This window comes from Megascapheus bottae, chromosome 3, assembly GCF_031878675.1.
Source record: "Megascapheus bottae isolate mThoBot1 chromosome 3, mThoBot2.hap1, whole genome shotgun sequence".
NCBI lineage: Eukaryota > Metazoa > Chordata > Mammalia > Rodentia > Geomyidae > Megascapheus > Megascapheus bottae.
In genome coordinates, this window is record NC_143511.1 from 35,135,903 (window position 1) to 35,159,253 (window position 23,351).

Genomic DNA, 23,351 nt, shown 5'->3' on the forward strand with positions numbered 1-23,351 from the left:
ACTTTTGTCCAGGCTGCCTGGGATCATGCTTTTTATGTATGTGTGTGTGTGTGGTTATGGGACTTGAACTCTGGGCCTGGACGTTATCCCTGAGCTCTTCAGCTGAAGGCTACTGCCCTACCCCTTAAGCCACAACACCACTTCCCTTGTTTTCTGGTGGTTAATTGAAGAGGCAGTAACTAAAGTCCCTGGGCTGGCTTTGACTCCTGAACCATGATTTTCAGAGCTCAGCCTCCTGAGTAGCTAGGATTATAGGTGTGAGCCAGCTCGCCCAGCTGGGTAATGATTTTACCTTTACCACTTGAGTAGCTAACTACAAGCATATAATACCATGCTTTGTCTCTTGGGGTTCTAACTAACCTCTCCCAGGCTAGCCTCAAAGCACTGGTCTCCTACCTCTGCTTCCTGAGTAACTGGGAATTTAGGCATTTGCCACCATGCTCGGTATGAGGGAGGATTGATAAAATTCATTCATGACTATATGTGTAAGCTGGCACACTACTAGTCTAACAAATGCTTTTTATGCCTGATGTTCTCAGATCTAAAAATAAAATACTTCTGGATTCTAAAGCAGGCTAGATTCTTGGCCAAGTAGAATAAACAACTTACCTTGTCTCCTGTGGCAGTGAAAGTTGTTCAAGTGAATTATCTCTTCATTGTTATTTCCCTCTGCCATTTTCAAACGCAGTCATATATATGTGTGTGTTATTTTTAGTATTCAGACATGATGACCATCTGTACCAAAGGATATGGGGGGGGAAAAAAGAGCATTAAGAGTATTTGTCACACGCTGGTGGCTTACACCTAATGACTGTATACAGCAGAGTATAGGCTTTTGGAGTGATGTAGTTTCAGTTTTTGCTCAAGGATAGCACTCTGCCACTTGACACACAGCATCATATCCAGTTTTTGTTTATACGGTACTGAGGAATCGAACCCAGGGCCTCATGTGTGCTAGGCAAGTATTCTTAACACTAAGCCACATCCTTTCTTTTTGGGGGCCTGGGAGCTGTCACTGAGCTCTTCAGCTCAAGGCTACCACCCTACCCCTGAAGTCACAGCGCCACTTCTGGTTTTCTGGTGGTGAACGGGAGATGAGTCTCCTGGTCTTTAGTGCCTGGGCTGGCTTTGAACTATCCTCAGATCTCAGCTTCCTGAGTAGCTAGGATTACAGGCATCAGCCACTGTGTCCAGCAAACTTTCTCATCAGTCAAATATTTCATCTTTTTTTTGGTGGGGGGGTCAATATTAGGACTTGAACTCAGACCCTGGGTGCTGTCCCTGAACTATTTCACTACTGCTGTAACATTCTGAGTCAGAGTGCCACTTATAAGCTTTCACTGCTATTGGTAATGTTCTGCCTTGACAGCATTTCAGATGCTGTTGGTGTCCATATCTTCAACCAGTCAAGGCCACAGCCGTAACTGTCTGTATATACCTATAATTTAATGTCTCTCCACATGTTGCAAAGTAGAAGAAATGTGATTTTTCATATTTAAACTTCATTATACCAAAATCAAGACAAAAAATTACTTTTTTTTTGTTCCGGGCACAATGGCTCATCCCAATTATCGGGGAGGATCATGGTTTCAAGCAGCTGGTAAAAAGAAGTGAGAGCCAAGGTTGTGGCTCATACCTGTAATCCTATCTACTCAGGAGGCTGAGATCTGAGGATCAAGGTTCAAAGCTGGCCCTGGCACTAAAGGACCTGAGACTCTTATCTCCTATGAACCCCTAGAAAACAGGAAGTGGGGTTTGGCTCAAGGGTAGGGTGGTAGCGTTGCACTCAAGAGCTCAGGGACAAGGCTAAGACCCAGGGTTAGGGTGGTAGCCTTGAGCTGAAAACCTCAGGGACAGTGCCCAGGCCAGAGTTTAAGCTCCATGACTGACACACACACACACACACACACACACACACACACACACACACACACACACACACACACACACACACAGAAGTGAGATTCCATCTCAACAAATAAGCTGAGCATGGGGATTCACATTTATAATCCCAGCTATGTGAAGGCGTAAGTAGGATGACAATCCAAAGCTACCTAAGCAAGAAGTACAACATTTGATCTGAAAATTAACCTAAAGCAAAAAGGCACAGAGGAATTGTTCAAGTGGTACAGAGCTTGGCAGGCAAGCAAAAGCCCTGAGTCCAAACCTGTTTTTTGATTGTTGTTGTTGTGGGGCTTGAACTCTGAGCCTAGGCACTGTCCCTGAGCTCTTCAGCTCATGACTACTGCCCTAGCGCCCATGAGCCAGCCACAGCCCAACTTCTAGTGGCTAATTGGAGATAAGAGCCTGGCTTTTGAACCAAGATCATCAGATCTCAGTCTTCTAGGTGGCTAGGATTACAGCAGTGGTCACTGCACCTGGCATGTTATTGATTTTAGTTAAGATTTTATTTATGTGTCAGGGCTGGGAGCTTGGCTTAGTGGTAGAGTGCTTCCTAGCATGCATGAAGACCCAGGTTCGATTCCTTGGTACCATATACATACAAAAAAGCTGGAAATGATGCTGTGGCTCTAGTGTTAGAGCAATGGCCTTGAGAAAGTCCAAGGGCAGTGTTCAGGCTCTAAGTTCAAGCCTCAGGACTGCAAAAAAAAAAAAGAAAAAAAAGAAAAGAGTTAATTTACTAGTATTGATGGGAATGTTTATCTGATTAAAGGCATTTTAAAAACCCTCCAGCAGACATCATCCCTATTCAGGGACTGAGACTGTACTAAATGGGAAAAAAATCGGGTAGTTAGAAAGAAAAGTGTCATCAATTATTTAAGCAAATGATAATAAAAATGGTACTGAGAAAGCAAAGGCAAAAAGATTAAAAAGTAGAAGGCTCTGATGAAGACCCACATATATTCACTCATCAACGCTAAACAAAGTTGCACTCAGTGAAGGAGTAGAGGGAATCCACATGGGAGAAAAATAAGCTTGGATTCCTTTTTAAGATGGCACATAAAAGTCAATTCTCAGCTGGGGGCTGTGGCTCATGCCTGTAATCCTGGCTACTCGGGAGATCTGAGGATCGAGGTTCAAAGTCAGCCCAGGCACTAAAGACTCTGAGACTCATCTCCAATTAACCACTAGAAAGCCAGAAGTGGCTCTATGGCTCAAGCAGTAGGGTGTTAGCCTTGAGCTGAAGAGCTCAGGAACACTGCCCAGGTCCAGAGCTCTTGCCAGGCACCAGTGGTACCTAGAATCCTAGCTACTTAGGAGGCTGAGATCTGAGGATCTCAAAGCCCAAAGTTGGCCTACATCGATGAATGGATCCAAAAACTGAATATCAAGCAAGAAATGCACAAAACCAGCTGGCAAGGTGGCTCAAGCCTGTAATCCTAACAAATCAGGAGGCTGAGATCTGAGGATCAAGATTCAAAGCCAGCTGAGAGCACAAAAGGACCAGAGATTCTGATCCAATTAACCTCTAGAAAAAGGGAAGTGCAGTCTGGCTCAAAGATAGTGTGATAGCCTAGAGCTGAAGAGCTCAGGGACACTGTGCAGGCACAGGGGTACGGTAGTAACATTGAGCTGAAGAGCTCGGGACAGCACCCAGGCCAAGTTCGAGCCCCATGACCCACCAAAATAAAACCAAAAAAAAAAACCCTGAACATAGGGCCAGGAGTTTTACTAACAGACAGCAATGGTAAACCGGGAAAAGCTCTGACATCAAATTCAGTGTCCCTAATCAAGGACTTTTCTTTCCCATTAGGGTTTTTGTTTTGGTTTTTTCCCCCCCCCAATCCTGGGGCTTGAACTCTTGGCCTAGGTGCTGTTCCTAAGCTACTTTTGTTCAAGGCTAGCACTGTCCCACTGGAGCCACAGTGCCATTCAGCTTTTCCTGAGTAACTAGATATATGAGTCTCATAGACTTTCCCTGCTTGTGCTGGCTTTGAACCTCAGGCTTCAGGTCTCAGATTTCAGAGTAGTTAGGATTACAGGCATGAGCCTCCAGCAGTCTAGTTTTTTGTTTGTTTGTTTTTGTTTACTGTCACTATTGGGGCTTGAGCTAAGGGCCTGAGCACTATCCTGGAGTTTTTTTTTGCTCAAGCTATCATTCAACCACTTGAGCCACCACTTCCAGCCTTTTCTGTATATGTGGTACCAAGGGTTTTGTACATATTGGGCCACTAGGCCACAGTCTTGGCCCTCTGCTTAGGTTTTTAAGAATCATTTTCCCAGGCACAATGGCTCATACCTGTAATCCAGCTACTCAGGAAGCTGAGATATGAGGACTGATGTTCAAAGACAGCTGGGGCACAAAAGACTATGGGATAAATATATCCAATTAACTACCAGAAAACCAGAAGTGCTGTGGCTCAAAGTGATAGAGCACTATCACTGAGCTTTAGAGTTCAGAGACAATACCCAAGCCCAGAGTTCAATCCTCACAATCAAATAATACTACTACTACTAATTTTAAACACTAATTACAGAAGCCTAATTTTTTTTTATTCACCAAATAGCCTCCTTCAATTTTTTCAGTAGGAAGCAAAGGAGACTAAGTCATTTTCCATTGGTTAAATGCCAAATAGTAAACAGTTCTGGTGGAGCTATGAGTCCTCCTGAGTACACAATAGGGGTCCTAAATAGTGGTGACAAATAGTCTGGTGAAGGTATTTTCACTCCTGCCTGGGATGTCTCTGCATCAGGGCATTCCCCAACCTTTGGTCCTCTCACCTGAACTTCAGATCAGATGGCCTCAGTCAGAATCCTGGCCTCACCACCTAATGTATCAGTACCTTTGGGGTAAGCCGTTAAATCTTCAGACTCCAGTTCTGTGTCACAGTGGCATGTGTTTTCATCTTGCCAGAAAATAACTCAGAGCCCTGGGGAGGCTAATGAATGTGAAAGAGAAACCAGAATCTAGGCAGGAGTACACTCTACACTTAGGTGACACGACACTCGTGGACAGAGGTTAACTGGGGAGCAGGAGTCAGGAGTAGAGGTACAGCTCATTGTGTGCTTGGGGTTCGAGAAATCTAGAATCGGAGAAGCGTGAGTGAACAAGGAGAACAGCAAGAGGCTGTTGAAGGTCCCAAAGCAGGGCTCACTGTCCTTTTGCCCTGACAAAAGGATCTTCCCCAAATTGTTGAACATCATGCCGCAAACCAGCTCCAGGCCCGCGAAGCCAGCCTGTCTGAAATTGACCAAGCGTTCCTGCTCATACACACCCAGGCCCCATCAGCCAGAAGACTGCCTTGTGAACGCCTCACAGCCCTGGGGACTGAGGATGTGACCAAGTAGGCCACACTGCAGATTTTCCTGAGCTGCCTCACCAGTCAATGGCATCAACCTAGACCTTCAGCTGGGTCCTGTGGGCCACTGGTGAACAGAGGCACCTTCTGAGACAAGGGAACTGTTCAAGTCACTGAGGTTAGGGCAGGACCCACACCCTCCATCCAGGAAGGACGGCCGCACCCTCTGCTGGACTTCTCAGACTCTCAGTTTCCTGGCTTAGATATGGGCTCAGGGAGAGCCCTCATTGCTCATGATGAGTGTGGGGCTTGTGGTAAAGCAGGGAGAAGTGGATGCTCAGAAGGGTGGGCCCAGCTTGTGTCCTGGCCGATGAGTGAAGCAGAAGGGGGATGATCTCTGCTCTGCACGCACAGGCACACACATCTCCCAGATTCATTAGTGCTGAAAAAGAGGGGTGGCCCCTAAGCTCTAAGGCACAGCAGTCTTGAGCGTCAAAGAAAGCATGAGAAGTAGCTATCCAATGCTGTCTATACAGTGTTTAAAGGGAGCTTGGCTATGTTCCGGTGTGCTTGACATCTAGGCTACCCTGACACTGCCTCCATGCAAGAGGCCCATGTCCTGTGCATGGACAAGGAGGAGGCCCCCCATCCAGTCACCACACCTAAGATCTCTCTTGGAGTTACAACCACTGCCAAGGAAGAAATGGAGGCGGGAAAGAAATCCAAGAAGGAACCACGAGCTCTCTGTCCCAGCTAGGAGTCAGGGTAGATGAAGACAGCTTGGATGTGGTCGGTCAAGATAGGACACAGGGTCTGGGGATGGCCGGAGCTGCCCATATGGCAACGCAGCCTTTTTCTCAGCCACCCCGATACAGAACCACACAAAGAGCAAGTGCAATCACCTGTGTTCCCACACTGGGGCATGCCGTAACCAGGCCTCAACTTTCCTGGCTGGAGGAGGCACTCATGGTGGCACTGATAGTACTGAGACAGAAAGGGGGACAATGAGAGTGACCCGCTTTGCTGAATCTCAGTCCTATTATTTCCTTTAGTCTCTTTTCTCTTCTTTCTCTTATCTGTTGGATGGCATTGGTGCATCTTTAAACCAGAGTCTGGCCCAGGGGACAGCCATGACTGTGTCAGATGAGTCATTAGGAGTTGTGAGGGGAGGCCGGCTAGAAGAAGAGAGCAATGTGGAATGCACAGAGTCACCCCAAATCACAAGTTCAATCTACTGGGTAATGGAGCTCCCACACTGGGATTCACTTTTCCGAAGTCAGGTGCTGTGGTCAGGCTAGGTCCAGGGGAGGGCTTTTCAGAATTGGGCACCTACAGGCTCCAGTGAGTCTGAGCCCTAGCTCCATGGCTGTCTACAGAAAGGACATAGAGGGCTTGGTTCTGTGGGTCGTGGGAGGGCTGTGGCAGGTTCTAGGACCCAGGGCACGATCTCTGAGGCTCAGTTACCTGCATCTATCTGTGGAGCAGAGGAGCACGTGGTCAACCATCAAGTAGCATTTTCTGAACCCTTCTGCAGGACTAGAAGAGTTGGTGGAGTTGCATTTGTTTCAGTGCATCTGATCTCCTAGCAAGTGTTCCCTGTCAAGGCAGTCCCTCAGAGAAGTGTGTCACTTTCTGACTTTGGTGAGATAAGGAATCAGGACGTTGAATCCCTGAGAGTTCTGGGAGTCTTTGGAGTGGTGAGAGTCATCCTCTCCTATCCAGGGTCACATCTGGATAGGGCAAGGCTGTGTGCTTAAGACCCCACCTTGATAGATCCCCTTCAGCCAGAGCCTCTGACCTAGCTCTATGAGGGGCCACTGGTCCAGGGGCTTTGGGTCACAATGGCCAGTGGTCGGCCTGGGCAAGGCAGAAAAAGGCCTGAACAGGGCACCTTGCAAAGCTTGGGTCATAATCAAGGGCTCAAGGGAAGAGCTGTGCAGAGGTGACATCACAATGGCTCAGAGGACTCAGAACCCCGGGGTCCTCCCAGGAATTCACAGTCCACACAAGCCTCGGAGAGTGCACTTGTGTGGATCGTGTCCATTGCAAAGATGTTTCGTTGTTGCTGGCAAAGTGGTCGAGGCTCAGGCCTGAGTGATGGGCGGAGAGGGTTCCTGGGGCGCCTGTGTCCATGCTTTGTGCGCCCTGGCCTCCGCCACCGACGCCTCTGGAGATTTTTCCGGAGGAATTCTAGGGTAACATGGGACAGACCAGGGCAGGAAATGGCTAGGACGCCTTCCACCCTCAACTCCCTGTGCATCACCACTTTTCCTTCCCACGTGTGTGGAGGGGGGGCAGGGGTGTGTGTGGGGGTGTGTCCCTGTGAGTGTCCCTGTGTGTGTTGCTGTGAGTGGTCAAATGTTTGCAGTTATTTGTGTGTGTCCATGAATGTTCCTGTAGTGTTGCACATGGCACTTGAACTGTCCCTGTGTGGTTCTCCTCCAGACTGAAGGGGACTTGTCCCCAGGCATGCCCGATGCCTGCGGGTCAGAGTTCCCCACGGCAGGCACACTGCAGGAGCAGGTGGACCACCTGGTGCTTGCCCAGCTGCTCGACAACTCCACCTTCATCCACACCTTCTTCAACAGCTACAGAAGGTGTGCAGACACCCTTCAGGTCCTGGACCTGCTGTTTACAAGGTGAGTGCCAATTCCAATAGCACAGGATTCCTGAGCTGCAGTGGAAGCCTTGGCAGTGGAGCCTGCAACGTGGGCTGCTCACACAGACTTCCTCTTTGGCACTTGCCACTGCCTGGGGATCAAAGCAGGGAAGTCCTCGGCTACACTGGCACAGGCACACATGCTGCACTGTCCTGTCTAGGCCTGCAGGCTCTCCTCTCGGGCTATGTATCTCTGAGACCTCCAACAAAGCACTGTCTCTCTTCAACAAGAAGGCAACCCATTTTCTCTGCATGACCTCGTCCACCTAGATAGAGACAGAGCAGGGCTGGCTGGGGCAAGTGCCAAGGCACTGTACTCCTAAGCTCATCACCCAGGGGCTACTGTCCTCATGCATGGCACCAATGGGAAGTAGTGCTCATGGAGGGCCAATATGCAGGCAATGTGCTTGGTGGTACAAGAAGGGCAGACATGGACTGGCTGACCTGGGCTAGCCAGTGATGCTTCAAATCCTCAACAGGTTCAGGAGTTTGGAAGCCCCCATGGGCTCCTCTGGACAGACTGACATCCTCCCGCATTCCAGCGAGGATGTCATCCCTGGAAACAAGCTCTACAAGTGAGTGAGTGGGATTCGATCTCCAGCTAGGGCATGCTCCACATTGGAGAAAAATCCATGGGTGTGTGTTTGTGTGTATGTGTGTGTTACTCTCGTGCTCATCTTTATGTGTGTCTGCATGGTTGCGAGTGTGTGCTTGATTTCGAGTGTGAAGGTCTGCGCATGTGCGTGGGCGCACTCGCACACACTCCTCTGTGTGTGTGTGTGCTGGAGTTGGGGCTGTGAGTGAGACACGGCCCAATCAGGAGCTCTGAACACCTATGATTATCAAGGGAGTCATGGGATCTGGGCATCCTCGGCAGCAGAGGGAAAACCCCAGGCAAGGGCTACTCATATGAGGACCACTAGAGGCTGGGTCCACGGCTGAGCCCCACGAGAAGGCATGCTCCCCACACACCTTACCAAGCAGGTTTGCTCAACTCACCTTGAGCTCCAAAAAAGGCCAAGACACATCTTTGCTTGGTCAGTGGGCCTGACATGCTGCTAGGTGTGAGGGAGAGCTCAGCGCCACGCTCAAGAGTGTTCTGGAAGGTAGACAGCCCTGGTGAGCATGCTAGGAAATGAGGCAGCAGAGCGCCTGAGGATGTGTGTCACACCCCTCTACATATCAGGCCGGATAGCAAGCCATCTTGGAGTCTAGCATGGAGAGAGTGGCCCAGGGGGGAGAGGAGGAAGGCACTGGAAAGAGCAGAAGGGTGTTGCTCCTCTCCGGGGCAGCAACACGGGAACGGGGAGGGACACACAGGGCCAGCCTGTAGTCCCCCGGGAGCCGAGCGAGATGGTAAGTGTCGAAGACCCAGCCCTCCCCCAATCACCGGGGAAGAAAGAACCACGCTGAGTCAGAAGCAGTGTTAACCATGAAAGCGCATCAGATCTCTCTGCTGATCTCTGCTGATCTCTGCTGATCTCTGATGCTCTCTGATGCTCTCCTCTCTTTATTGCGTCAGACAATTAGTTATATACTGTTAGGGTAGGAGAAGGTGGGCACTGGGAAGCTACCCAATAGAAAGAGGGCCTCTGTGCTACCACTAAGGGTCTGGGTGGGGCTGTCAGGTACTGGGCAGGACAGGTGCAGGAAAGCTCTGGAGACTTGAGCTGCTGCGAGACCCGCGAAACTGCGGGGGGTTCAATGGAGTCACGTACACAGAGATGCCTTAAGAGAGGTATGCAAAGGACCGAATGCCTAGACAAAGCCCTTTAATTGCAGCTGAGCCAGAATCAGGCTTCAGGGATGGAGGCTAGGCCCCAACAGAAGGGGCCAGAACTGCTCCCAGCATTTGGTCTTGGATCCCTCCTTGGAGTTTCTCTGCCAGCCTAGCTTAGTTTGGCTGGCCAGGGGTGGCACAGCTCAAAGGTGCCCCTGTTGGGATGTGCTGCTCTCTGAAAGGGCAGCCAACATCACAGGGGTGTGAGGATGACCCCGGGAGGGACTGGCCTTCATTCACACTCTGCTTCCCACCCATTCGCCTCCAGGGCCATCTGCTGCCTCCTGAGCACCTGGCTGGACTACCACCCGCAGGACTTCTTGGCACCATCGCAGCATGCCTGCCTGCAGCGCCTGCGCGCACACCTGAGGCTCTACATGTGTGGCTCTGACCTGGAGCGCCGGGTCTCCCACATGCTCGCACAGTTGGGGATCCGGGAGCCCAGCCAGGCAGAGGCTATGGGTGCGCAGCCTGGGACTGACCCACAGCCTGGGAAGGGGTGGAGGTCGCAGGGCACCACTGGGTGGTGGAGACCCCGGAAGTAGCCATGGGCTGGGAGCAAGAGAAGCCTGAAGCCTAGCGTGGGTGCTGGCTGCTTGAGCAATAGGCTAGGTGGAAGTTCCCAGGCGGGCAAAGCTCAGGGAGGAGGGGGTGGTGGCGCTTCTCCAAGAGTCCCAAGCAAGCAGGCACGGAGAAGCTCTTGTGTCGTCCTGTCCTGCAGCTCCAGCAGGAGCTGTGACTGAACCACTTCCTGTCACTCCAACTCGGGACGTGGCTACATCTCCCATTTCACCTACTGAGAATACCACCACTCCACCAGATCCATTGACCCGGCATATTGAGAAGCAGCAGAAGAAACCCAACATGTCTGATGAGGAGATCTTAGAGAAATTACGGAGCATAGTGAGTGTGGGTGATCCTAAGAAGAAGTATACGCGCTTTGAGAAGATTGGACACGGTGCTTTGGGAACTGTGTATACCGCCATGGATGTAGCCACAGGACAGGAGGTGGCCATTAAGCAGATGAATCTGCAGCAGCATCCGGAGAAAGGGCTGGTTATTAATGAGATCCTGGTCATGAGGGAAAACAAGAACCCAAATATTGCAAACTACTTGGACAATTACCTTGTAGGAGATGAGCTATGGGTTGTCATGGAATACTTGGCTGGAGGTCCCTTGTCAGATGTGGTAACAAAAATCTGTATGGATGAAGGACAGATTGCTGCTGTGTGCCGTGAGTGTCTGCAGGCCCTAGAGTTCCTACATTCGAATCAAGTCATTCACAGAGACATCAAGAGCGACAATATACTGTTGGGAAAGGATGGCTCTGTCAAGTTAACCGATTTTGGATTCTGTGCACAGATAACTCCAGAACAGAGCAAAAGGAGCACCATGGTGGGAACGCCATATTGGATGGCACCCGAGGTGGTAACAAGAAAGCCCTATGGACCCGAGGTTGACATCTGGTCCCTGGGCATCGTGGCTATTGAAATGATGGAAGGAGAGCCCCCATACTTCAATGAAAACCCTCTGAGGGCCTTGTGCCTCATTGCCACCAGTGGCACTCCGGAACTTCAGAACCCAGAGAAGGTGTCGGCTATCTTCCGGGACTTTTTAAACCGCTGTCTGGAGATGGATGTGGAAAAGAGAGGCTCAGCTAAAGAGCTCCTGCAGCATCCATTCCTCGAGGTTGCCAAGCCCCTCTCCTGCCTCATTCCATTGATTGCTGCAGCAAGGGAGGCAACCAAGAACAAGCCCTAAGATGCTGCCCACCCCAGGGTCGGGGACATTCTCCCACGCCCTGAATTCTTAGTGTAAGAACGCGCCTGCATCTTGGGATTACGTCACGTAGCAACACGTGCCTGCTTGCGTTGATGTGCAAACATCCTACCACCTGGCCTCTACCCCGAGCAAACATCCTACTACCCGACCCCCTACCCCAAGCAGTTCCTATACCCCACCCCCTCCTGCCTCTCCTGAAGAGGCATATAAACCCCTGTGTGAAAAATAAAATCTGCGGCTTAATCAGGACGCTTGTCTTGCTGCCTTCTTCGTGTCTCCTGTCCCTTTCATTCCTCCCTCTAGGTTCTTGGCCCTAGTCGACGTCCCGCTGGACGGGACAAATGCCGCCCAACGTGGGGCCCGGGAGCCAGCGAGGCTGAGGAACGCTGTCTTCCAGGAAAACTTGGATCCAAGTGATTGTGTGACCGGCTCGGAGCTACCCACCCAAGACATCAGTTTCGGTCAACGCTGAGCAGTGAAGACGGCGCAAGGTAAGTGACTGGCCATGGCACAGGTATCATCGTCACAGGAATTGCTCATCTCAGGTTTAAGAGGCCCTCAAGACACGAGGAACTCGCGTTAAAAGGAAAGATTTAAAGGCATTTTTTGATCATGGGGAAGAATTATATCCTTGGTTCCCCAAGGAGGGAACCATTAATAAGATTAACTGGCAGAGAGTTGGAGATTGTTTATTAAGAAGATTCATGTTTTTATAAGAATTTTCATGTAAGGATTGCAATTGTGGTCACATAAGGAACATTTTCTGCTTGAAACTATAAATAGTACACGCTTGCGCTTGGCCATGTACAGCGTAAATAGCCTTTACCAAATGTGTTTGCAAGAAATTGTTTTTATGTGGCTAAAGTGATCATTGATCTCAAAGACTGCTTTTATACAATTCCCCTACACCCTGATGATATTTTGTTGGTGGCTCAGGACAGGCCAGATCTACAGAATTGTTTTGTGGAACTTTCTAAAGCCTTCCTTAACCTTGGCTTGCAAGTAACTCCTGATAAAAGTCCAGTGACAAGATCCCTTGACCTATTTGGGTTTAAATCTACAACAGGAATTAGATTTAACACCTCACATTCAATTTCGTGTTGACTGCCTCCATACCCTTAATGATTTCCAAATCCTCTAGTAGATATTCAATGGCTCAGGCCTTATTTAAAATTGCCTAATAATATCCTTTTGCCCCTCAACGATATTCTGGGAGGAGTCCTGAACCCCACCCCCCAAAATTTTTTCCTATGTCACAGTGGCATGCGTTCCCTTCTTGCCAGAAACCAACTCAGAGCCTTGGGGAGGCGACTGAATGTGAAAGAGAAACCAGAATGTGGGCAAGAGCTGAGTACACTCTAGAGTTAGTTGATAGGACACCCGTGGACACAGGTAACTGGGGAGCAGAAGAGTCAGCAGTGGAGGCATGGCTAGTTGAGTGCTTGGGGCTCTCTGCACGCAGGGCCACATCAGGCCACGGTTGAGCTTCGGCCTAAGATCTCTCTTCGAGTTACAATCATAGCCAAGGAAGAAATGGAGGCAGTAAAGAAAACCAGGAAGGAACCAAGAGCAATGTGTCCAGGTAGGACTCCAGGATAAATGAAGGCAGCTTGGATGAGGTCGGAGAGGTAGGAGAGGGAACCTATAAAAACACCGAAGATCAATTGGGTTATGCAAAGGAAGCCTATTTACAAATAAATGCTGCAGCGAAAGAGGCTTGGAAAAGATTACGTAATTCCAATCGTACAAAAAATTTAGTAGAAATTAAACAGGGACCGAATGAACCTTGTCTAGAATTTTTGTCTCGATTAATGGAGACTGCAGACCGCCTAGTACAAGATGAGAACGCAAGGAAGATTATAGTTAGACACATAACCTATGAAAATGCCAACGCCGCCTGTCAGGCGGCTATCAGACCCCATAGGAATAAGGGAGGAATCACGGACTTTATTTCACTGTGTGCTGGTATTGGACCCTCCCATGTACCAGGCCTTACTTTAGCCGCCGCTCCTCAAGGAAAGACTATTACTGAATTTCTAAAATATAGAGGTCAGCGGCATTCTCGGGTTGCTAGTCCCCCGGGGAGTTGCTTCTCTTGTGATCAAGTAGGACATTGGATGACACAATGCCCACGCCAGAGCAGGTTAAAGAGAGAAAAATCACCTGGCACATGTCCACGCTGTGGTAAAGGGAAGCACTGGGCTAAAGATTGCAAGTCCGCAACAAATCACAATGGCCGCCCGTTTTCGGGAAACTGGAGAAGGGGCCAGCCTCTGGCCCCGCAAAACCATGGGGCAGTCCCTCCCTCTTCTCGGCCACAAGTACATCTTCTAACAACCCCCCAAAATCAGTCTGCAGCCTCTTCCGTGCCACCCCAGGCAGCGCAGGATTGGACCTCTGTTCCTCCACCTGCTCAGTATTGACCCCAGAGATGGGGACACAAGCTCTCCCCACGAGGGTCTTCGGTCCCCTTCCCCTGGGAGTGGCTGGATTGCTGTTAGGGCGAAGTAGCTCAGCCCTTAAAGGAATACAGATTACACCTGGCAAAATTGACCAGGATTTTACTGGAGAAATCAAAGTTATGGCCTCTGCCCCGAAACACGTGGTATCGATCCCAGCCGGTCAAAAATTAGCACAACTAATACTTGTGCCTTTACCTCACGGGGAGACTGCTAATTCTTCTGCCCCATGCGGACAGAGAGGATTTGGATCTCTGATATCTATTGAGTACAAAGCATAAAACAAGAGAGGCCTGAGATGACTATATTTATACAAGAAAAACCCTTTAAAGGAATATTAGACACAGGAGCGGATGTGTCTGTAATATCTAAAAAGCATTGGCCAGCCCAATGGCCCCTGACAACCTCTATGACTTCCTTACAGGGGATTGGGCAAGCAACTGACCCGCAGCAGAGCAGTGCGATCCTTGTTTGGAGAGATAAGGAAGGGCACTCTGGTCATTTTCAGCCATTTGTCCTGGATCATCTGCCAATTAATTTATGGGGTCGTGATATCATGGAAAAAATGGGAGTGTATATGTTTAGTCCTAGTGCTGCGGTCACTAAGCAGTTACTTGATCAAGGCCTCCTCCCCTTTAGGGGACTAGGCCGAGCAGCACAGGGGGAGCCAGAGCCACTCCAACCCCAGTCTCACCCTACGAGACAAGGATTAGGGTATTCTTTAACGGAGGCTGTTGTTTGTCCTGCCCCTCATGCTGATCCCATAAATTGGCTCTCTGAAGAACCGGTGTGGGTCGAACAGTGGCCTCTCTCTCTAGAAAAGATCATTGCAGTACAGCAGCTGGTACAGGAACAGCTGGACTTGGGGCATGTGGCCCCTTCTAACTCTCCATGGAATTCTCCAATTTTTGTTATAAAGAAAAAGTCAGGTAAATGGAGGCTGTTACAGGATCTGAGAAAGGTAAATGCATCTATGGAACTGATGGGGGCCTTACAGCCCGGCTTGCCTTCCCCCATGGCAATCCCAAAGGATACTTATAAGATTATTATAGATTTGAAGGATTGTTTCTATACTATACCCCTGGCACCTCAAGACTGTAAGCGCTTTGCCTTCAGCGTCCCCTCTGTTAATTTTAAAGAACCCATGAAGCGATATCATTGGCTTGTGCTCCCACAGGGCATGGCAAATAGCCCAACTTTATGTCAAAGTTTTGTAGCTAGAGCCATTTCTTCCACCCGTGAAAAATTCTCTTCTGTTTATATTGTTCATTATATGGATGGCATCTTGTTGGCTTGTTCTGACCCTATCGTCGTACGACAAGCCTTTGGACAACTAAAGCAAGATCTGAGCCTCTTTGGCCTTATAATAGCAGCTGAAAAGGTTCAGGAACACCCCCCTTTTACGTATTTAGGCCATATAGTAGGCCCACACTATTTTAAAAGCCAAAAAATACAATTAAAAACTTCACACTTAAGAACTCTTCATGATTTTCAGCAATTTTTAGGAGATATAAATTGGCTTCGGCCTTATTTAAAGATGTCCACAGGAGAGTTAAAACCCCTCTTTGATCTCTTAAAAGGAGATACCAACCCTACATCCTTGCGCAATTTAAATCCCGACGCCAGGAGGGTCATCCAAATCGTAGAAAAGGCAATTTCCCAGCAACAAGTGACCTATTGTGACTACTCTAAACCATGGGGAGTTTACATTTTAGCTACTTCTCACTCCCCAACTGCTGTACTGTGGCAGGATGGCCCACATTTATGGCTTTATCTACCATCAACACCCGGCAAAGTGCTGACCCCCTACTACGAATTGGTAGCTAATCTGATACATATGTGCCGAGTGGATTCCCGTAAATATTTAGGTCAGGAACCTCATTTTATCTGTGTCCCATATAATTTACAACAACAAGATTGGCTATTCGCCCATTGCGATTCTTGGGCCATTGCTTGGGCCAATTATACGGGAAAAATTTTGCATCACTACCTGTCTAACAAACTTCTCCAATTTGCTGCGTGTCATAAGTTCCTATTTCCTTCCATAGTACGGGCCTCGCCTGCCTTTATCTTCTGCCGCTTTAGTATTTACAGATGGATCCTCCAATGGAACGGCTGCTTTGACCATTAATAGGAAAATTCAATCTTGGGTTACGGGTTTTTCCTCCGCCCAAGAGATAGAATTAGAGGCTGTTTTACAAGCACTCGTCCTGTTACAAGACGAGCCCTTTAACTTATACTCAGACAGTCAATATGTAATTCGTGCTCTTCAAGTCATAGAAACTGTTCCCTTTATTGGAACTACTAACTCCAATATCCAGACCCAATTTCGCCAAGTACAAACTTTGTTTTGTTCTCGCAACCACCCCTGTTTTTTTGGCTTCGTTCGAGCTCACACTAATCTTCCTGGCCCTTTAAGTGAGGGTAACGCAGTTACTGATTCTGCCACCAGAGTTTATTTAACTCAAGTTGAACTTGCTAAGCAGTCACATGCCATCCATCATCAAAACAGCCGAGCCTTGCGCCGACAGTTTAAATTACCTAGACAAGTGGCACGTCAAATAGTTAAAACCTGCTCCAACTGTGTGCCCTTCTCACCAGCTCCTCATTTAGGTATAAATCCACGAGGACTGCTTTCTAATCACATTTGGCAGATGGATGTCAGACATGTTCCATCATTTGGCCGATTAAAATATGTTCATGTTACTGTAGATACTTATTCTAATTTTATCCTGGCCACCCCCCTTGCTGGGGAAGCTACTAAACATTGTATTTCTCACTGCATTGGATGTTTTGCTGTGATGGGGATTCCCTCGCAAATAAAAACAGATAATGGCCCTGGCTATGCAGGCCGAGCATTTCAATCCTTCTGCCATTCTTATAATATCACTCATATTACAGGCATTCCTTACAATCCTCAAGGTCAAGGCATCGTGGAGAGAGCTAATGGATTATTAAAACATCAAATTGCTAAAATACAGAAAGGAGAGTCATATCCCGCTACCCCTGTGAATATACTTAATCATGCTTTATTTGTTTTAAATTTTTTGAATCTGGATTCAAATAATTTATCTGCTGCTCAGCGATTCTGGGAAAAAAAGAGAGCAGCGTGCTTTTGCCTTAGTAAAATGGAAGGATCCCCTAACTGGTGCTTGGCACGGACCAGATCCTGTTCTAACCTGGGGTAGAGGGCATGTATGTGTTTTTTCACAGGAAGAAAATGATGCCCGCTGGCTGCCCGAACGCTATGTTCGGATTCTGGAGAGTGACTGGTCATCCAAGGAGCGACTCACTGGACCTTCACCCCCAACCCTCCAGTAATGCATCCAGTAATGGGGAAAAGACCTGAATTCATGTTTATGTGTTAAGTGTAAAAGTCTCTGTTTCTTTGTCTTGTTCGTGTTACATATTTTTTCTTGTCCAGTTTTGTCTTTGAAATTGGTACCAGTTTTAAATATGGATCCTTATGGTTTTTCTAAAGTTTTGTTTTGAACCTGGTTCTCACCTGCAAGAGTAAAATTGGCAAAGCTCTCTTGACACAAACTTCCGGAAAATGAATGGCCAATATTAATTTTGTGCACTTTAAAATCTTTGAGTATGGATGTGTGTGAATGAGTGAGTGAACATATTCAAGGTTTAATGAAGAAAATCATTTAGGTTTGAATTATTGCATTGTTTTAAAGAAGGGAACATTAGATCAGCAAAAAAAAATGAACTTGCTGTTCGTATAACAGCTCTTAAGTCCCATTAAGAAGGTCGAATCAGCAGATTGGAGAGAGAACTCCAAGAGCATCAAGGGAGGCACTTAGAGCAGAGGAAAGAGCCTCAAGAACCTACTAGTAAGGTCCCAGAACAGCAGAGACAGATCACGTTGAAAACTACTGCAGCTTCTGAAGAATGAGGAATTGCCAGCACTTCAGATCCACCAACAGCCAATATCAAGCCAACTCCTGTTGTTTCTACTCCAAGTAAAGTGACAACTGAAGCTATGGCTGGGAACAAATCAACGCCTATGGCCAGTACCCGTCCAATGGTCACATCTTCAACAGTCACCAATAGAACAACTCGCAGATCTAAGCCCCAGATGGATGAATTCCCCCCTCCCCCCACGAGAGGAATCGCAGTCAAGGACAGGATAAGAGGGGATGCTCTCTGACCAACCTAAGACAGGGCCTTCAGCTTGATCTGAAGAAGTTCCCCATGACGGGTAAGGCAGAGTCAGCGATTCACCCAACCTAAGACAAGCAAGTCTGCATTTTTTAAAAGAAAGACGGGGGAGATGTTGGGGACCGACTGTGGGGTCAATGACCTTGGACCTGACCTTGGACCTACACAACTGTATACACAAGATAGTAACTCTTATCAGGATAACTTTAAGCAATGTCAATCAGTTCTTATCAGGATAACTTTAAGCAATGTTAATCAGTTTTTATCAGGATGACTTTAAGCAATGTTAATCCTTTCTCATTTATCCTATATGTGACTTGTTTACTATTTTGTATGAATGTAGCCTCTGGCAGTTCCCTAGTTTTAAGAAGAGTATTTAAGGTCGGAACTTAAAATAAACAGGACAGTCTTAGGCAGCAGTCTGGAGCTCACAGCCCTCTTGGACTGCTGACTTGGGCTGTAGTCCTCCCGAACTCCATCTGTTTGTCTCTCTATTAATTTTCCCTAGTCCTTGCCCCTATTTCAGGAATCCCAATCTGCGAACCCTGGTTTGCTGCGGCCTAGCCCCGGCAACAAGGGAAATGTACATGGAGTCAGTTGTGTAGTTGTGGATGTGCAGTTGTCTCATTTTTTTTTTTGCCATTCCTGGGCTTGAGCTCGGGGCCTGATCACTGTCCTTGGACTTTCCCAAGGCTAGAGCTCTACTACTTGAGCCTTAGCACCACTTCCAGCTTTTTTTTTCTATGTATGTGGTACTGAGGAATCGAACCTGGGTCTTCGTGCATGCTAGGCAAGCACTCTACCACTAGGCCAACTCCCAGCCCATGTACTTGTCTTTTCTTTGATCTCAAGACCCACACGGGTGCTTGGATTCAATGATGAGCATTGATTGCCCGTGGTGTGTGAACCCATTATTTGCTTCTTGCAATTTTCTTCTGTGTAGTGGCACGTGTTCCCATCTTGCCAGAAAATAAATCAGAGGCCCGGGGAGACTAATAAATGTGAAAAAGAAACCAGAATGTGGGCAAGTGTACACTCTACACTTAGGTGACACGACAGTCGTGGACAGAGGTTAACTGGGGTGCAGAAGAGTCAGGAGTAGAGGCACAGCTTGTTGTGAGCTTGGGGTTCGAGAAATCTTGAATTGGAGAAGGGTGAGTGAACAAGGAGAACAGCATGAGGCTGTAGAAGGTCCCAAACCCATGGCTCACTGTGGCTTCTCCCTGACAAAATGATCCTCCCCAAAGAGTTGAATGAACATCAGGCCGGAAGCCAGCTCCAGGCCTGCGAGGCCAGCCTGTCTGAAGTTCACCAAGTCCTCCTGCTCATACTCACCCAGGCCCCACCAGCCAGAAGACTGCCTTGTAAAGGCCTCACAGCCCTGGGGACTGAGGATGTGACCAAGAAGGCCACACTGCAGATTTTCCTGAGCTGCCTCACCAGTCAATGGCATCAACCTAGACCTTCAGCTGGCCCCTGTGGGCCACTGGTGAACAGAGGCACCTTCTGAGACAAGGGAACTGGACAAGTCACTGAAGTTAGGGCAGGACCCACACCCTCCATCCGGCAGGGATGGCAGCACCCTCCGCTGGACTTCTCAGACTCTCAGTTTCCTGGCTTAGATATGGGCTCAGGGAGAGCCCTCATTGCTCATGATGAGTGTGGGGCTTGTGGTAAAGCAGGGAGGGGTGGATGCTCAGAAGGGTGGGCCCAGCTTGTGTCCTGGCCGATGAATGAAGCAGAAGGGGGATGATCTCTGCTCTGCACGCACAGGCACACACATCTCTCAGACTCATTAGTGCTGAAAAAGAGGGGTGGCCCCTAAGCTCTCAGGCACAGCATTCTTGAGAAGTAGGTGTCCAATGCAGTCTACACAGTGTATAAAGGGAGCTTGGCTCTGTTCCTGTGTGCTTGACATCTAGGCTACCCTGTCACTGCCTCCATGCAAGAGGCCCATGTCCCCACACCAGCTGCTTCCTGTGCATGGACAAGGAGGAGGCTCCCTATCCAGTCACCACACCAGGCCACGGTTGACCTTTGGCCTAAGATCTCCCTTCCAGTTACAAACACTGACAAGGAAGAAATGGAGGCAGGCAAGAAAACCAGGAAGAAACCAGGAGCAATGTGTCCAGGTAGGAGTCCAGGGGAGATGAAGACAGTTTGGATGTGGCTGGTCAAGACAGGACACAGAGTCTGGGGATGGCCTGAGCTGCCCATGTGACAACACAGCCTTTTACTCAGCCACCCCTGATGAAGAACCCACACAAGAGCAAGTGCTATCACCTGTCCTCCCACACTGGGGCATGCCCCCTGCTCATCCATTTCTATGCAGAATACAATCATATGAATTACAAAACCTGAAATGGATGTCTCCTTTGAAAAGAATAGAATAAGGGTATATCTCACTCTTCTAACTGAGGGAGGATAATTAGTCATAGAATGGAAAATCTTTGATGAATCAGTACACATCTCTAATTCTAAATCACATTTTGTGTGAGGAGCAAGACATTGCCTGCCCTGCGGGCAAAGGTTCCCACCTCACTTTGAGGGAAGAGAATAGGAGATTGTTAGCTATACTCATTGCTGCAGGCAGGTTGGACTCAATGACTTATCTCTGTGAAGGGCAAGCAGTCACAGAGGCAGGTTAAAGAGATCTTAGAGCTGCTCTGGAGCTGTCAGGGAAAGTAGAACAAAACTCACTTCTGTCACGATGACATCATCATCCAGGTCCTCTTCTTCATGTTGCTGAGGAGCTGGGGTGACCAGCATTGGAATCCCTTCTTCATCAGAAGAATCTGATATGGTAATACGCCCTTCTCTGAGACTAATCCAGTCTAAAAGGAGGCAAACAACACTGTTATTAGAACGCTGACACAATCACGTTCACTCTTGCAAATTCAATTTTGGCCCAAAGAGTGTTAACAGTCTAACCTTTATCATAACTACTATTAACTTACCAACTGAAAGCACATACACTAAAGCAGTAACAGCTATGTTTCCATGTTTCTTTTTGTTTTGTTTTCCCTTAATAGTGCTAGAGTATATGCTAAAGATTATCAGCTTTTTCTTTTTTTTCCCTCTCTTTTTTGGTGCTGGTCCCAGGGCTTTAACTCAGTGGCTCACACCTGTAATCCTAGTTACTCAGGAGGCTGAGATCTGAGTACTGAAGTTCATAGCCAGCCAGGCATTAAAGAATGTGAGATCCTTACCTCCAATTAAGCATTAGAAAACAGAAAGTAGGGCTGTGGCTTAAGGGGTGGCGCAGTAGCCTTGAGTTGAAGAGTTCAGACATAGCAACCCATGACCCACCAGAAAAAAGAAAAAGATCAGGAGTTTAACCCAGTGGTACAATGCTTGCCTAGCATGTACAAAGACCTGAGTTCGATTTCTCAGTACCATATACATAGAAAAAGACAGAAGTGGTACAGTGGCTCAAGTGTTAGAGCATTAGCCTTGAGAAGGCCCAAGGACCATCCATGTTCAAGCCCTGAGTTCAAGCCCTAGGACTCCCCCCACACCAAAAAAGAACCCCCCCCAAATCAATGATCTCATTTACTGAGCTGCAGAGATTCTAAGGACAGCAATTATCACACACACACACACACACACACACACACACACACACACACACACCACCATCACCACCACCACCACCACCACAACTACCACCACCACCACCACCAACAACAACAACAACAACAACAACAACAACAAAACAGTTGAAGGTTCTGTCTTGCTTTGAGTCTTGCCCTGAATGTCATATTACAAAGCTGCTAAGAATGTTTTTGTTGTTTTGTTTGTTGTTTGGCCAGTTCCAGTGATTCAACTCAGAGCCTGGGCACTGTCCTTGGATTTTCTCAAGGATAGAGCTCTACCACTTTAGCCACAGGTCCATTTCTGGCTTTTTCTATGTATGTGGTACCAAGGAATGGAACCCAGATCTTCGTGCATGTTAGGAAAGCACTCTGCCACTAGGCCAAACTCCAGGCTAATCAATGCTTCATAGTGAGACCCTGTCTCAAAAAAACCAAACTTGGGACCTGGGACTTTGGCCTAGTGGTAGGGTGCTTGCCTACCACGCAGGAAGACCCGGGTTCAATCCCTCGGTACCACATACATAGAAAAAGCTGGAAATGGTGCTGAGGCTCAAGTGTTAAAGTGCTGGCCTTGAGAAAGCCCAAGGACATTGCTTCGGCCCTGAGTTCAAGCCAGGGCTGGAAAAAAAATCGAAACTAGTTGAGTGATCTCAAACCTATAATTCTAGATACTCAGGTGACTTGAGATCTGGAGGATCAAAATTTGATGTCATTCCAGGCCAGAAAGTCCATAGCATTCCATGTACAGAAAAAAGCCAGGACAAAGATGTGGCTCAAGTGGTAGAACACCAGGCTTAAAGAAGCTGAGCAAGAAGGAGAATCCTGTAGTTCAAGCCCTGGCATGGGGAAAAGAAGGAAACGGAGGAAGATGCAAAGAAGGGAGGGAGGAAGGGAGGAAGGGAGGGAGGGAGGGAGGGAGGGAAAGCAGGTGTGAAAAGTGGGGGGAGGGGAGAGAAACAACAACAACAACAAAAAACACAGAAAAGAAGTATCACGTGAGGGCAAGCAAACTTACTAGTACCTATAACTGTTGTAGGAAAAATAAGCTCACAGGAGCACTCCTAATCCCATCTCTATAGATCCAATGACTGTCTACTCACAGGTTGGATTACTAGCATATTAATCTACTTATGTAAGATTTCATTTCTTCCTTTTCTGGCTGGTATACACAGGGACTCTTCCTTCCTAGGCAAATGCAGTACCAATGAGCCATGCCTCAGCCCTTTTAGCTTTAGTTTGTTTATAGAAAGGATCTAACACTTTTGTCCAGGCTGCCTGGGGTCATGCTTTTTATGTATGTGTGTGTGTGTGGTTATGGGACTTGAACTCTGGGCCTGGACGTTATCCCTGAGCTCTTCAGCTGAAGGCTACTGCCCTACCCCTTAAGCCACAACACCACTTCCCCTGTTTTCTGGTGGTTAATTGAAGAGGCACTAACTAAAGTCCCTGGGCTGGCTTTGACTCCTGAACCATGATTTTCAGAGCTCAGCCTCCTGAGTAGCTAGGATTATAGGTGTGAGCCAGCTCGCCCAGCTGGGTAATGATTTTACCTTTACCACTTGAGTAGCTAACTACAAGCATATAATACCATGCTTTGTCTCTTGGGGTTCTAACTAACCTCTCCCAGGCTAGCCTCAAAGCACTGGTCTCCTACCTCTGCTTCCTGAGTAACTGGGAATTTAGGCATTTGCCACCATGCTCGGTATG

At 48.0% G+C, this 23,351-nt stretch overlaps 1 protein-coding gene, 1 long non-coding RNA gene and 1 pseudogene across 2 annotated transcripts in view; 2 read left to right on the forward strand and 1 right to left on the reverse strand.

The window, feature by feature from the left end:
* The window catches only part of LOC150065295 (uncharacterized), a 22,891-nt gene extending 2,028 nt beyond the window's left edge, over positions 1–20,863 (reverse strand). Inside the window, exons 1-2 of the long non-coding RNA XR_016534750.1 lie at positions 20,749–20,863; positions 610–735 (exon numbers count right to left, since the gene is read on the reverse strand). This is a non-coding gene — a long non-coding RNA (uncharacterized LOC150065295). The remainder of the gene's footprint in view (positions 1–609; positions 736–20,748) is intronic.
* LOC150065296 (ral guanine nucleotide dissociation stimulator-like) lies at positions 7,652–8,527 on the forward strand. The gene is made up of 2 exons (XM_090329875.1): positions 7,652–7,840; positions 8,340–8,527. The coding sequence occupies exons 1-2, from the start codon at positions 7,671–7,673 to the stop codon at positions 8,437–8,439; spliced, it is 270 nt and encodes an 89-aa protein (XP_090186001.1). The 5' UTR covers positions 7,652–7,670; the 3' UTR covers positions 8,440–8,527.
* Positions 8,714–11,671, forward strand: LOC150065297 (serine/threonine-protein kinase PAK 1 pseudogene; annotated as a pseudogene).
* Positions 20,864–23,351: the final 2,488 nt, after the last annotated feature.